This window comes from Rana temporaria, chromosome 6 (genome assembly GCF_905171775.1).
Source record: "Rana temporaria chromosome 6, aRanTem1.1, whole genome shotgun sequence".
In the NCBI taxonomy this organism is placed as follows: Eukaryota; Metazoa; Chordata; class Amphibia; order Anura; family Ranidae; genus Rana; species Rana temporaria.
In genome coordinates, this window is record NC_053494.1 from 172,711,429 (window position 1) to 172,726,299 (window position 14,871).

Below are 14,871 nucleotides of genomic sequence, written 5' to 3' on the forward strand. Positions count from 1 at the left end.
TTGATTGACAGTCTTCCGACGGTCGCATACATCGCGTCACGATTTTCCAAAAGTAGCCGAACGTCGGTGCGCAGGCGCCATATAGAGCTGCACCGACATTCGGCTTCTTTCGGCTACTTGTGACGCGATGGATGCGACCGTCGGAAGCCTGTCTGAAGACTGTCAATCAAAATAGGAACGCCCAGTCCCGAAGACCATACCCGGAAGCGGCGGAGAAGATCGCTCTCTAAAACGGTAAGTACAGCTTCGATTTTAAAAAAAACTAGCCGATTCCCCTAGACAAAATGAGCATCAATCTAAGGTTAAATTTTTTTTTAGGGTGAACTCCCGCTTTAATGCCTCGTACACACGGACAGACTTTCTGAGAAAAAATGTCCAACTGGCTTTTTTTCTCGGAAAGTCCGACCGTGAGTAGCCTTCATCTGACTTTTTTTCCTCGGAAGTACGACGGACCTTAGATAGAGAACCTGTTCTCTATCTTTTCGTCGGACTTCCGACGGACTCGTGGCAGATTTTTGCATGGTCAAAAGTCCGACTGTGTGTACAAGGCATAAAAGTAAAAATAATCTCTTAAAGGTTAGAGTCCAAATTCCCTCAAGCACATGCATAGGACAAGCTAGAAAACAAACACAATCATGCTATTTGGCAGCAAGAAACACTGGAGTACCCCAATGAAATTTAAAAGTCAGGATATCAGAACAGTAGCAATAGTCAGTTTTAGAAAAATAGAATACAATAAATGTATACATACCAGGGCCATTAATCCTGCTCCTAAACCAATAAGGGGACTCACTGCTACTATTATTAAAGTGAGCTTCCAGTTTCCAAGAAAACCAATAAGGAATCCAAAGACAAATGTAGATATCCTTTCGACAAACATTGCGACCTGATCGGCAATGGCATTGTTTATTTTGTTAATATCACTGTTTGATGAAAAGTAAAGTTTAGTGAGTACATTTTTATGTTCAGAGAAAAGTTTTCTACTTGCCATCATCTCTCCCACATGTAAAGTTGAATTACTCCTACTTCTTCCTATCCCACTATTTCATGGAATTTTTACAGTTAAAGTAGGTGCAAGGTGGTGGCTAGAGCTACTTGCTATACGTTTAGTAGCAAGACCATTATTTGATCTGGGTGTCCTTGTGCTGGCAGTATGCTATCTCACTCAAATTGTACCTTCCAGCTCAGACATTATAGAGTTTTACAAAGATTTAAGCCCCGGTTCATACTGCTGCAATTTCTTCATGTGACAAAGTTGTATGACAAATCGTGTCCTATTATTGGCAATGGAACTGTTCTAATCGGTGCGACTCAAGTCGCTCCGACTTAGAAAAAAGGTTCCTGCACTATTTCGGGGGCGACGTCATCACGAATTGCATTGACTTCTGTTAAATAAGTTGTATGCTAGCCACGATGAAGTCATACAGGGCTGTCTGGTCGCGGCCCGGACTTTGAATTCGCACTGATGTCAACCGGTACTTAAGGCAACATGGTTTTTCTCTTACTGTCCATTGATGGTTACCACTAGGCAACAGTAAGGCCTCGTACACACGACCGAGTTTCTCGGCAAAAAAACAGCAAGAAACTGTTTTGTTTTTTTTTGCCGAGGAAACCGGTCGTGTGTACACTTTTCGACGAGAAAACTGTTGAGGATCTCGTCGAGCCAAAAAGAGAGCATGTCTTCTTTTTCCTTGATGGGAATGGAGAAATTTGCCTCTCTGAGATCCTCGACAGCCTAACACGGAACTCGACGAGCAAAACGATGTGTTTCGTCCGTCGAGTTTCTTGGTCGTGTGTACGAGGCTTAAGGTAAGATTTACAGGAATGCTGTCCACTGAGGTGTGTTAAACACATGCATGTTGATGGGCACTGTGCTATGTGTTACCATGCATTGTGTGAGGGCAGCTTATTCACTTAAATAGGCTGCCTAATGCACCACAATCATCCCCCTAGATCAGCTACATTGGGCATTTTTTCTTCTGCGTGATCACAAATCTGGGCATTTTTTAATTCCCCTTGACCACAAATCTTCTGATCTCATACAGCCACAATCACTCAATTCCAACTTCCTAGTTGTGACAACCTTGGATCATAGGTATGAAAATGGTGTTGATTTACTGATGGCAAATAGGCTGGTTACTTTGCAAGGGAAGTTGCATTTTGCAAGATAATTTTTCCCAGGGCTTAAAGTGATTGTAAGGATAATTTTTATATATTTTTTAAATAACAAACATATCATACTTACCTCCACTGTGCAGTTTGTTTTGCAACGAGTGGCCCTGATCCTCGACTTCTGGGGTCCCCGACGGTGCTGGTAGCTCCTTCCTCATCGTATAACCCCCTAGGAGAAGAGCTCTCCCAGGGGGTTACCTTGCAGGCACGCTCCGGCGTCCATAGACGCTGAATGTAGGACTCGGCCCCTCACCCCGACACCCGCTTCATTGGACTTGATTGACAGCATCAGTAGCCGACAACAAGCAGAGGGGAAGAGCATGTCTCCGGAAGGGGAATAGGTGAGTTTCAGGTGAGCAAAATAGGGGGGCTACAGGGCCGGTCAGTGACAGAAGTTTTTTCACCTTAATGCATAGGATGCATTAAGGTGAAAAAACATGAGGGTTAACAACCCCTTTAAAGAATGTGACAACATTTCACTTTGCAAAGAACACCTAATCATACAAGAATTAACCAATGCAAGAGATATAAAAAAAATGCATTTTGCTTGCTCATGATTGGCTGATGAGAATCAGCAGTGCTTCACTTCATTTACTAAGCTCTGGGAAAACTTCCCTTCAAATTGCAACCTCCCTTGCAAAGTGAACAACCTATTTCCCTTTAGTAAATCAACCCCTGTATCAGCATAGACACTTATAGGAGTTGATGTACTATAGGCAAATAGGCTGTTCATTTTGCAAGGGAATTTTCCCAAAAGCTTAGTGAATGAGGTGAAACTATGCTGAGGTCCATTATCCAATCATGTGCAAGAAAAAATTGTGTTGCTTGCACATGATTGGGTATCCTTAGCAGAGGGAAATTTCACCACATTTACTACTTTCTGGGAGAAATTCCCTTGCAAAGTGTAACTTCTCTTATAAAGTGAATAGCCTATTTGCCTTCAATAAATGAACCCTATCATTTTCATCATCAGTGCATGTGACAGGGTGACGTCACAAGAAGTGCGATAACAGGAAGTATCTAAACAAGGACTATATTAATGCATTTTTACAGTTTTTTTTTTAATTCTTTATTTTATTTTATCAAAATAAATACAGGTTACTGCATTCCACAAAAAATCATAATAATTATACAATATATTAACCTGATTATCTCCCATCCCCCCCTCGCTAACCCACCCTATCCTGCCCCCCTCTACCTCCTCGCTTAAACACCTAGGGGCAGATCCACAAAGATCTGCCCCGGCGCAGCGTATCTAAGATACGCTACGCCACCGTAACTTACTTTTTTTGGTTTAAATCCTGAAAGAATTTGCGCCGTAAGTTACGGCAGCGTAGTGTATCTCTCGCGGCGTAACGGCGCCTAATTCAAATTGGCGAGTAGGGGGGGCGTGTTTCATTTAAATGAAGTGCGTCCCCGAGCCGAACGAACTGTGCATGCGCCGTCCCTAAATTTCCCACCGTGCATTGCGCTAAATGACGTCGCAAGGACGTCATTGTTTTGACGTGGACGTAAATTACGTCCAGCCCGATTCCCGGACGACTTACGCAAACAAATTTTTTTTTTTTTAATTTGAAGGCGGGAACGACGGCCATACTTAACATTGAGTACGCCACGAAACAGCAGCTTTAACTATACGCCGGAAAAAGCCGACTAGAGACGACGTAAAAGAATGTGACGGCTGCTCGTACGTACGTGGATCGTCGGAAATAGCTAATTTGCATACTCTACGCGGATTATGACGGGAACGCCACCCAGAGGACGCCGAAGAATTGCATCTTAGATCCGAAGGCGTACGAAGACGTACGCCTGTCGGATCTAACCCAAATGCCGTCGTATCTTGTTTTAAGGATTCAAAACAAAGATACGACGCGGGAAATTTAAAAAGTACGCCGGCGTATCAGTAGATACGCCGGCGTACTCGCTTTGTGGATCTGCCCCCTTTTCTTTAGTTGATTTAAAATCGTATTTTTATTCTATCCCCGTTGCAGATCTAAGCTCTTAGTTCCTCCACATAGCTCCATGTTTTTTTTATCTCTTTCCAGCACTCCTATCTTTCTTTTAACCCTGCTCTTTTTTCCTCCGTACTGTACCCCAAACATTCCATGTTGTACGTTTCTTCTACCGAATCGATCCATTCACAAATTTATTGACTTTCTATCTCTTGAAATTTTTTGGGGATAAGTCTTTTTTTCAGCATTTAAAAGGTGTGGTATCACTGATTCTTTATATTGTTTTACCGCTCCCTCCCCTTCGTGCAACAGAACTGTCCACGGGTCTACTTTTTTACAGTTTAAGAAAGTATTCTTCTTCAGAAAGTTACACTTCAGTTTACCAAAATCAAATAAAATGTACACTTACAGTACCATAACTAGATACATATTTCCTGAATTGCATCCTTGGTAAATGCAGTAAACAAATATTTAATTCAATGCATCGTTATACTCACTCTGAAATTCTCGTGTTAAGTTCTCCAACAGAATTGCAGTCAAACCAGCCAATATCAAGCCTCATTATTTTCCTAAAATATTCCTTCCGAATAATTTGAATTTGATGAGCTGCGGCCACAACCCATAATGAAATCTATTATGAAAGGAAATACAATTGGAAGCGGCGTGATGATCTATATTGTCACCGAGGAGAATCGTAATGACATTATAATGCAATGTGCTAAGCACTAGATATGCCATGCCAATGTCAGATATCTGAATGAAAAGGATTTTTTTCAATACATTAAATTTATACGTTTTGAAACGACACATTTTATAAAAAAAATAAAGGTAGCTGAAGAAAGCATACTGTAAAAACAGGCATTGCTACCTACTTAGAGGAGGGAGGAGGCAAGGAAGAAATCTTGTGCGCTGTGGGAGATTGAGGTTAGGACAAAGAAAAAACATTATGTAAGGGGTTAGCTCGGTAGCGGGGGTGTGTGACCCCCTGGATGGGTTCACTACACACTGAACGATACAGAGAAACAGCCAAAGACGGTTGAAAACAAAGAATTTGGTTTATTCTTCCATCTTGCTGGAAACAATTGCAAGCATCCAAACAGCATAAACAAAATCAAACATAAAATAAACCCTGGCCACTTGGGGCGTCTACCTTCACCACACAAGAACCTATCTATGGAGTCTGGCACAGCCTAGTGCTGGGCAGACACTGCTGGTCATACAGCAGAAAAACAAATAGTCTTTTTGATTTTCATCACACAGAAAAATCAACAGCACCTCACCTCTTCAGAAGTATTTCTGTTCACTGCTCTCCTTCACTCAAAAAGCCCCAGGATGCAGCAATCAGTAGTAATCCTCTGGATTACTTATAGAGGCCTTAATTGCCTCATTCTGAACAGCTGAAGTTTTTAAACGCCCTTAAACCTTCCTGGCTATTTCTGCAGCCGACTCCTGATAATAATTGGTGTATTGTCTAAACAAGGCAGAAGTGTATCTCCCGTCTGTGACAACACCCACAGATTTACCTGAATTCCTGTCACAATTATTTTACACTGAGTAAATGATTAATCATACCATGACCCATGTTATAATGCATGGTATCACCACTCACAGCAGCACACTGTAGATATGCTTTACAGTGAGTTGTAATGCAAAGTTAATTGTATGCCAGTCTATATCTATAGTGCATTGCTATGATAGGGGCATTTGATTGTGCTTTGCCCAACAAAATAATGCAAGACCCTTATTTTTTTTATTTTTGTTTAACATAATGAATTGCGTCATGGTGTGGATGAGTCCTAAGAAGCGGCCATAAATATATTTTAATGGAACACAACACTACGCATTCATGATATGATGCAAACATTGTATTATTCAGCCACTCTTGTCATTTATCTACTGCTGTCATAGTGCATGGCCACAAGGCTGACTCCTCCATTTAATTCTGCGGTTTTGAATATTTTTAGACCAAATGCCAGGCAATTGGACTGTGAAAGACTATGACATTGCCCTTTACACCTCTGTAAGCTGCCCAAACACCTTCCCCTTTAGGCCGGCCTCACACGGAGCAAACTAGAAATTGACTCACTTCCCTCATCAACACAGAGTGTCGATGCGGTAATCCCTCTTGCCGGGCCATTGTCTTCTCCCAGCAGGGATATCGGGGGAAGCCGCCCACGCCAAGAGAAGCTAGTGATTATTGCTATGGTTATATAAGCTGCTAGTGATAATTTGCAGGTAAAATCCAGCATGCAAGTTTTACACAAATTGATCGATCAATCAACTTGGTACATTCAGCCTGCCCATATATGGTTTGAATTTCTGGTTCCTGCCGATATTCGAACCATGTATGGCCTGCCTTAAGCCTCGTACCAACAACAATTATTGCGCCATATACTACATTACTACTGCATACTCCAGTCTGTAGGGGCTAGTTAGTTTAGTCCTTTAGACAGACCTCTCCCTTCTTCTCCATGTTCCCTCAGCGAGCTGCTAGTCTTCATAACAGGCAAAAGGTTGAGAAGATCATTGTCTTTTTACACCTTGGATAATCAGTAAACATTCCATGTACTGCATTTTAAGAATTAAAACTATTTGGATCATCTTATTGAAGAGTTGAGCTGTCTATGGAGTTGGAGTATGCTTATTCAGCAAGTAACCATACTGGCAAGACAGACCAGGGTATAGGGGAGGTATATCAAGGCATAAAGCAACACCTAAAACAGGTATTAGAAAAGAAAGTATAGTTTGTACCTGGAAGTAGCTGATCACAAGCACTACCGCTCCAATGGCGATATAGTAGTAGGCAAACTGTGTCATTTCTGCTTCAATGTTTATCCTGTGATAAAAGTTTACAAGAGTCAGTAGAGTAGAAGCACTTCTCAAAATGGTCATATCAAACAACAATAATATGTACAGAAAACATAACGCAACAGTTTGCCATTTTTGTGATATGCATTGGAGTCAATGAGGAAGGTGAAATTAAGCTGTTCTTTAGGGGAGCAATGTATCCCCCAGGAAAACACCTTCAAATAAAGAAAAAAAGCCTGAAATATATTTTTCCCCAATCAAATTCCACCTAAGCAGCTGACAACTGTCCCTTCATCAAAATTATGACAAAAATAGGTTACACCAAAATCACTCCATACATTCTTATTTCCTAATTCAGATCTTACAATTGCAACACAAACTACTATAGCCCCTTCTCGCGTTTGATGTTTTTTGGGACCATCACCTTTAAATGTTCCTTCCAAAATTACAAGCTGGTCCCGAAGAAGGACCCTATTGTTACCCACCAATAAATTATAGCATCGTTATAAGGTAAAGATCACATTAGTATATTATAATTATTATATTATTATTACTATACAGGATTTATATAGTGCCAACCGTTTGCTCAACCGTTCTGCAGGAACCTTACAATGTTAGGACATACAGTACAATTTCAATACAATTCAATACAGGAGAAATCAGAGTGCCCCGCTTGTTAGAGGTTACAATCTAAGAGGAAGGTTCAAGTGATACAAATGGGTAAAAAAAACTGTGGGGGATGATCTAATGAAGAAAATGAAAGTACAGTTGTTACGTGGAGGTAGAATAGGCTTCTCTGAAGAGAAGTGTTTACAGGGATTGTCTAAAAGTGAATAGATTTGGAGATAGTTTGACAGATTGGGGTAGGGAATTCTAGAGGATGAGAGAAGATCAGTAGAAGTCCTGGAGGCGAGTATGGGAGGAGGTGATGAGGGAGCTAGAGAGGTCTTGGTAGGAATGAAGAGGAAGCTTAGGTTGGTATTTTGAGACTAGCTTAGTGATGTAGCTGGGGGGCTTTGTAAGTTTTTGTTAGTATTTTGAATTTAATTAGTTGGGTGAGTGGCAGCCAATGGAGGGATTGGTAGAGAGGGGTAGCAGACACTAATGCTGCGCACACACGATCGAAAATTCCAACAAGAAAACCGTGGTTTTTTTTCCGACTGAATTTTGGCTCAAACTTTTGCCGTCAAACGGTCACACAAATGTTGTCTGAAATTCCGACCGCTAAGAACGCTGTGACGTACAACACTACAACGAGCCGAGAAAAATTAAGTTAAATGATTCCAAGCATGCGTTGAATTGATTCAGAGCATGCATGTTTTTTTGTGCGTCGGAATTGCATACAGACGATCAGAAAAAGTCAGATGGAGCATACATACAGTCGGAATATCCGACCAAAAGCTCACATAGAATTTTTCTTGTCGGAATTTCCAATTGTGTGTACGCTGCATTAGCGGTTAGTAAGGTGGATGAGCCTGGCATCAGCATTCATGATGGACTGAAGAGGGGATAGTCTATTTAAAGGTAAGCCAATGAGGAGGGAGTTGCAGTAGTCCAGACAAGAGATAACCAGGGAGTGAATAAGGAGCTTTGTATTTCATTGGTTAGGAAGGGACGTCGTTTGGAGATGTTGCAGAGGTTGAGGCGGCATGCTTTGGAAAGGGATTGGATGTGGGGCCAAAGAGTTCAGAATCCAGGATAACACCTAATACCCTGGCATGTGGAGTGGGTGAATGGTTGTGCAATTGCTTTTGACAGAGAAGTCAGGGGAAAAGGAACATTGGGTAGGAAATATTATGAGCTCAGTTTTGGACAAGTTGAGTTTGAGGAAGTGGTGTGACATCCATACTGATATGTCTACAGATACAGATATATAATAGTAGGGTAAAGAACAAAGCATAAACAATGTTATGGGACGTAATGAACTATAGTAATCTTAAGAACAATTTTGGGGGTATAAATCATTTGCATGCATTTACTGTAACCAGATTGTATGTATCTCTTACCCACACTCCACTGTAGTGTTGTCCATTTCAAATTGTGAGCCATTGATCCAGATGATGGTGTCATTAATACATGTTGTATTCTTATCTTGGAGTATCTGGCTTTCTTTCTCAAATGCAATAAAAATGTCTGTCATCATGCCATAGACAAAGAGCATGAGTGGTTGAGCGGCCCCATGTACTAAGGCACACACTGAGCCCACCACCATCATGGTGATGTCAGTGCTGGTAGCATAACGGAACTGAAAGAAGACAATGATGATAATAAATAACTGAGCAAGAAGCAAAAAGACTCTTTGACATGCAGAAGGAACCATGATAAGAACCAGCCATTTTACTATTTCTAGTACCCTTTTCTAACAGGGTCGCTTGGCAGACTTTGGGCTAGGTAGGCCATAAAAACATTGTTTTACACCCATACCAACCAAACAAAAAAATGTCTTTCAGGACAGTACTAGTAAAGAGTGCTGGGGGATTATATAATTAGTTATCTTGATACTCTTGTTACACACTTATGCCGCGTACACAGGAACAGGCTCTTTCCCGGCCAAATCACATCGGAATTCCGTCAGAATTCCATCAGAAAAATATAGAACATGTTCTATATCTAAAGTCTGATGGAATTCACTCCTGATGGAGTTACACACGATCGGAAAATCCGATGGAAAAAATTCTGATCGTGTGTATGGGGCATTAGACCTTGTTCACACTGCCGTAGCTTCAAAATCGCACAACTTTGAATTCAACATCCCCCCGCGACTTCATCACGGCTTGCATAGGACTTCTTTAACAGAAGTCAACGCAAGTCATGTTGAAGTGTTGTAGTGCAGGAACCTTTTTCTAAGTCAGAGCAACTTGAGTCGCACTGATTACAATGATTCTATTGGAGTTAATGGGGTGTGACGTGTCATGTGACTTTGAACTCTCAGGTCGCATGACAGGTTGCGGTAGTGTGAACCGGGGCTTCAGCACAATTATACCAGAATGTAATACACTTACAAGTCCTTTTTTTCATTTATTATCACCTAGTGATCCTGCAAATAACATACTTCCTGTCCTAGGCTGGCTACACTCACTCACTGTCCTGTATCTATGGAGGGAGCCATGGTTTCAGGCTCCACACCTGATTTGAACTATATGCATGTCTTCCTCTTTTTCATCTCTATTACATATGAATGTGTGGTTAGGGGTGAATTAGTAGTTTACAGATGACAGCCTGAAAGAAAAATAGCATTGTTTGATAAATCATTTCAAATCACAGGAAGTTACAAGGGGGCTGCATTTCTAGCAAGATAAGCATTTTCTGTACACCACATCTACGAACTAGTAAGTTGCCATAAATGACATTTTTGTTCTTGGCTTTTATATTTTCTTTGAGATTTAATTTATAATAATAAACCCATTGCCACTTTCAGGTCAATTATAACCCCAATTATAAAATTACCATTGCTTGTATGGCTTATATTATTTCAAGCAGGTATGTCCTTTGAATGAATGAATGAATGAATGACTTGTATAGCGCTGCACATGCGAACTGAATCGCCTCTGGGCGCTTTTCCAGCCAGTGTCTTCTTGGCTGGTGCGGTCATTTTACCCCGTAGGATCTCGACACGCTGGGGACACACAGTCATACACATATATACTGGGCCAATTTTGGACAAGATCCAATTTACCTACCAGCATGTCTTTGGAGTGTGGGAGGAAACCGGAGTGCCCGGAGGAAACCCACGCAGACACAGGGAGAACATGCAAACTCCAGGCAGATGGTGTCGTGGTCGGGATTCGAACCAGCGACCCTTTTGCTGCTAGGCGAAAGTGCTACTCACTGCACCACTGTCAGTTTAAAAATAGAAATGAAAGGCAAAACATTTGTGTATACATCTAAAAAAATATTATAAATACTTTTTTTAAGGTGAGTACATTCCCTCTGCTCTCAGCTACGGTACATATGAGCTGGGGGAGAAGAAAAAACAGCACACTGCTCTTCTCGGCAAATGGCTGTGTGGGGGTGGGGGTGAGGGTGAGGGGCGGGGCTAAGTGTGTCAGGACAAGTATGATCATTGGAGAACAGGCTGAGTTACTAGCATAGCTAGAGATCTGACCATGCTGTGCTCTCCTACCTAGTGTGGTGAATTTTTAATAGGAAAGCAGAGGGACTGGCAGAAACACCAGGGCTTTCACACAAAGGAAGCAATACAAAGAGAACAGGATATTTTTAACAAAAGTACATGGTGCAATAAACACATGTGAGGAATATGAAACATTGGAGTAACATTTTTTTTTTAAGCTGAATATTCCTAGTAGCCGGAAACAATTTTTTGCAAAAAGTATTTTGTACGTTTAACCACTTGAGATCCGCGCTATAGACAAAAGACGTTCACAGCGCGGCTCTCAAGTGCCGAGTGGACGTCTTTAGACGTCCTTTTATGTGCATTACCCGCGCGCGCCACTGGGGGGCGCGCAGTGGGTAAGCACTGTCCCGGCGCATTGCCGAAGAGCCGATGCGTGTACCTGGCGAGCCGCTATGTACACGCAATCGTCGGTAACACAGCAGGGACGTGGAGCTCTGTGTGTAAACACAGAGCTCCACGTGCTGTCAGAGAAGAAGAGACCGATCTGTGTCCCTTGTACATAGGGACACAGCATCGGTCACCTCCCCCAGTCACCCGTCTCCCCCCACACAGTTAGAACACACCCAGGATACACATTTAACCCCTTCCTCACCCCCTAGTGTTAACCCCTTCCCTGCCAGTCACATTTATACAGTAATTAGTGCATTTTTATAGCACTGATCGCTGTAAAAAAGTGAATGGTCCCAAATTTGTGTCAAAAGTGTCCGATACGTCCGCCGCAATATCGCAGTCTCAATAAAAATCGCAGATCGCCGCCATTACTAGTAAAAAAAAAATCATAAAAAAAAAATCATAATTCTGTTCCCCATTTTGTAGGCGCTATAACTTTTGCGCAAACCAGTCGCTTATTGCGATTTTTTTTTTTTTTTACAAAAATACGTCGAAAAATACGTATCGGCCTTAACTGAGAAAAAAAATAGTTTTTTTTAAAAAAAAAATGGGATATTTATTATAGCAACAAGTAAAAAATATATATATTTTTTTAAATTGTCGCACTTTTTTTGTTTATAGCGCAAAAAATAAAAACCGCAGAGGTGATCAAATACCACCAAAATAAAGCTCTATTTGTGGGGGAAAAAGGACGTCAATTTTGTTTGGGAGCCATGTCGCACGACCGCGCAAATGTCAGTCAAAGCGACGCAGTGCCGGAAGCTGAAATTTCGCCTGGGCACGAAGGGGGTTTATGTGCCCAGTAAGCAAGTGGTTAAATGTTACACACAGTATATGGTGTATTTATGTCTCTTCACAGCTGAGCAAACATAACAGTCTTAAAAAGAACATATAGTCATTATAGTATCTATTTTGATACTTTATTTATTATGGCCAGAACTAAAAAATAAAAATGTCATTTTTTTCAGGTAAAGCAATGAAATATTGCATAGAATTATAATGGTCAATAGCTCAAGCTGAAGTTTGTTGACCTGTTGTTAGTTGATTGAATGACTCGCTGCATTTACTCCTCAGCTTGGTTTCGGTCAGACAAACCGTACTTCCAAGCATGTAGTCTCTGCTTTGCAGTCTCTTCACTAACCTATTGTGTACTGGGAAATCTTTGTATTGTAATAAATGTATATTTGTAAAACACAGATTGTGTACATATAGCGAAAAAGATATAAAACAGTTTACAAACATATGACATTTTTTTAATTTGCTCAAAACCATTAGGCCGTGTACACACGGTCGGTCAAAACCGATGGAAACGGACTGAAGGTCCGTTTCAGCGGTCCAAACCGATGGTGTGTGGGCCCCATCGGTCAGTTATCCTTCGGTCAAAAATTTTAGAACTTGCTTTAAAATTGAACCGATGAATGCCTAACCGATAGGTCAAAACTGACGGTTAGTATGCAAAAGCATCGGTTAAAAGCCAGCGCATGCTCAGAATCAAGTCGACGCATGCTTGGAAGCATTGAACTTAATTTTTCTCAGCATGTCGTTATGTTTTACGTCACCGCGTTGGACTCGATCGGTTTTTTAACTGATGGTGTGTGTAGGCACATCAGATCATCAGTCAGCTTCATCGGTTAACCGATGAGAACGCTCCTTCGGACCGTTCTCATCGGATGGACTGATCGTGTGTACAGGGCTTTAAAGTCTCTATATCTGTCTTATCAAGGTTTATTATCATTCTTTTGCTCTCTTTCATTGAAAATATGTTGCCTATATAAAGTGTTCCTAAACCCACAACAGTAAAATCAGTCTGTATATGCAGTAAAGCATGCTTGTTATATTCACTGTGAAACCTAAGGGGTTAATCATCTGCATTGTGTAAAAAGGCTGAATAATCCTGTCTTCTCTGTTCCTCCCCTTCTTCCACTGTCCCCAATGTATCTCCTAATAAGACAGAATCTAGAGGACAAGCTGCACATGCTCAGTTTGGTGTGTATTGCTAGAGAGTGTTTTTTTTTTGGAGGGGGTGGTGCATGTGATCAGCACAGGGCCAATCAGCACTATCCAGACAGAGGCTGCAGCCTTATGGGACAGTCAGAGCAGAATTAAAACACCTCCTACAAGCTTTAACCTGACAGTTATAGAAGTCACAAGACTGCTCTTACTGCTGATGAGAAAAGGTATTTAGCAGTTTATATTCACTAAAACAATGGCATTTCCATGTTCTGTGTATTGTAGGAGACCTGATATAGTGAATGCAGGGTCCTGGGTTTAGTAACACTTTAATGAAGATCAGAAGCTATTGAGTACTGTCAGTGATACTTTTTTTTATTTTCACGAACATACAATTTTTCAGGACAAGCTTTCAGGGTATGTCCCCTTCTTCAAGGTCCAAGCAGTACTAATGAATATAACAAATCATATAGTTACCAACTGAAAGAATCCAACTCGAATTTCTTTTTCTTTCTTTTTCTTGGGTTTCTTTTCAAAGCTAAGCAAATAAAGGCAATCAACAAAATATTATTTTTTTATGTAATTTTACAATTTAAAGGGTAGTAAAGAAAATAAAGACCCACAGTGCTTTGGTAGAATTAACTTCTGACTTAAAGCGGAGGTTCACCCAAAAACACAACTTTGGACCATCCAAACTAGCATACTAGCATCAGCTAAAGTATGCCTTTTTTTTTTTTTATGCGCTGTACTTACGGTTTAATCCGTAAGTTTCGTTTCAGACACCCGCGGGGAATGGGCGTTCCTATGAAGAGTGGAACATGATTGACGGCCGGCTATGGCGCGTCCCACGTTCCGAAAATAGCCGGAGTAGGACTCAGCTCTTCACGGCGCTATATGGCGCCTGCGCATCAGACTAGAAGCTGACTGCGCAGGCGCTGTATATGTCGGCGTCCTATTTCGGCTTTTTTCGGAAGGCATGACACGCCATAGCTGGACGTCAATCAAGTACCCCTCTTCATAGGAACGCCCATTTCCCGGCCAGACTCTGAAACGAAAGTTACGGATTAAACCGTAAGTACAGCTTAAAAAAAAAAAAGGCATACTGTAGCTGCCGCTAGTATGCTCATTTGTATGGTAGATCAAGAAAAAAAAATTTCAGGGTGAACCCCGCTTTAAGTTCAAGAATAATTGTATCTTTCTCCTTCACTTCACAGATAAAAGGATCATTATGGCGTGTTATTATAAAAAATAAGTTTTCACGTTCAAGCTGGGGGTTGATTTACTAAAGGCAAAAAAACTGTGCACTTTGCAAGTTGCTCCATAGCTTAGTAAATGAGGTAAAGCTTCACTACAAAGAGTACCCAATTATTTGCAAGGAAAATAAAAACAGCATTTTTGTTTGGATGATATTGGATGATGGAAGTCAGCAATGCTTCCTCTGGTACTAAGCTCTGGAGTAAGTGT

The 14,871-nt window shown here is 41.2% G+C and overlaps 1 protein-coding gene across 1 annotated transcript in view; it reads right to left on the reverse strand.

Annotated features, from left to right (window-relative positions):
- The window catches only part of LOC120944054 (bile salt export pump-like), a 122,348-nt gene that overhangs the window by 92,270 nt on the left and 15,207 nt on the right, over positions 1-14,871 (reverse strand). Inside the window, exons 4-8 of the mRNA XM_040357823.1 lie at positions 13,885-13,945; positions 8,939-9,177; positions 6,876-6,960; positions 4,622-4,755; positions 752-923 (exon numbers count right to left, since the gene is read on the reverse strand). Coding sequence (XP_040213757.1) covers positions 752-923; positions 4,622-4,755; positions 6,876-6,960; positions 8,939-9,177; positions 13,885-13,945 — 691 coding nt within the window. The remainder of the gene's footprint in view (positions 1-751; positions 924-4,621; positions 4,756-6,875; positions 6,961-8,938; positions 9,178-13,884; positions 13,946-14,871) is intronic.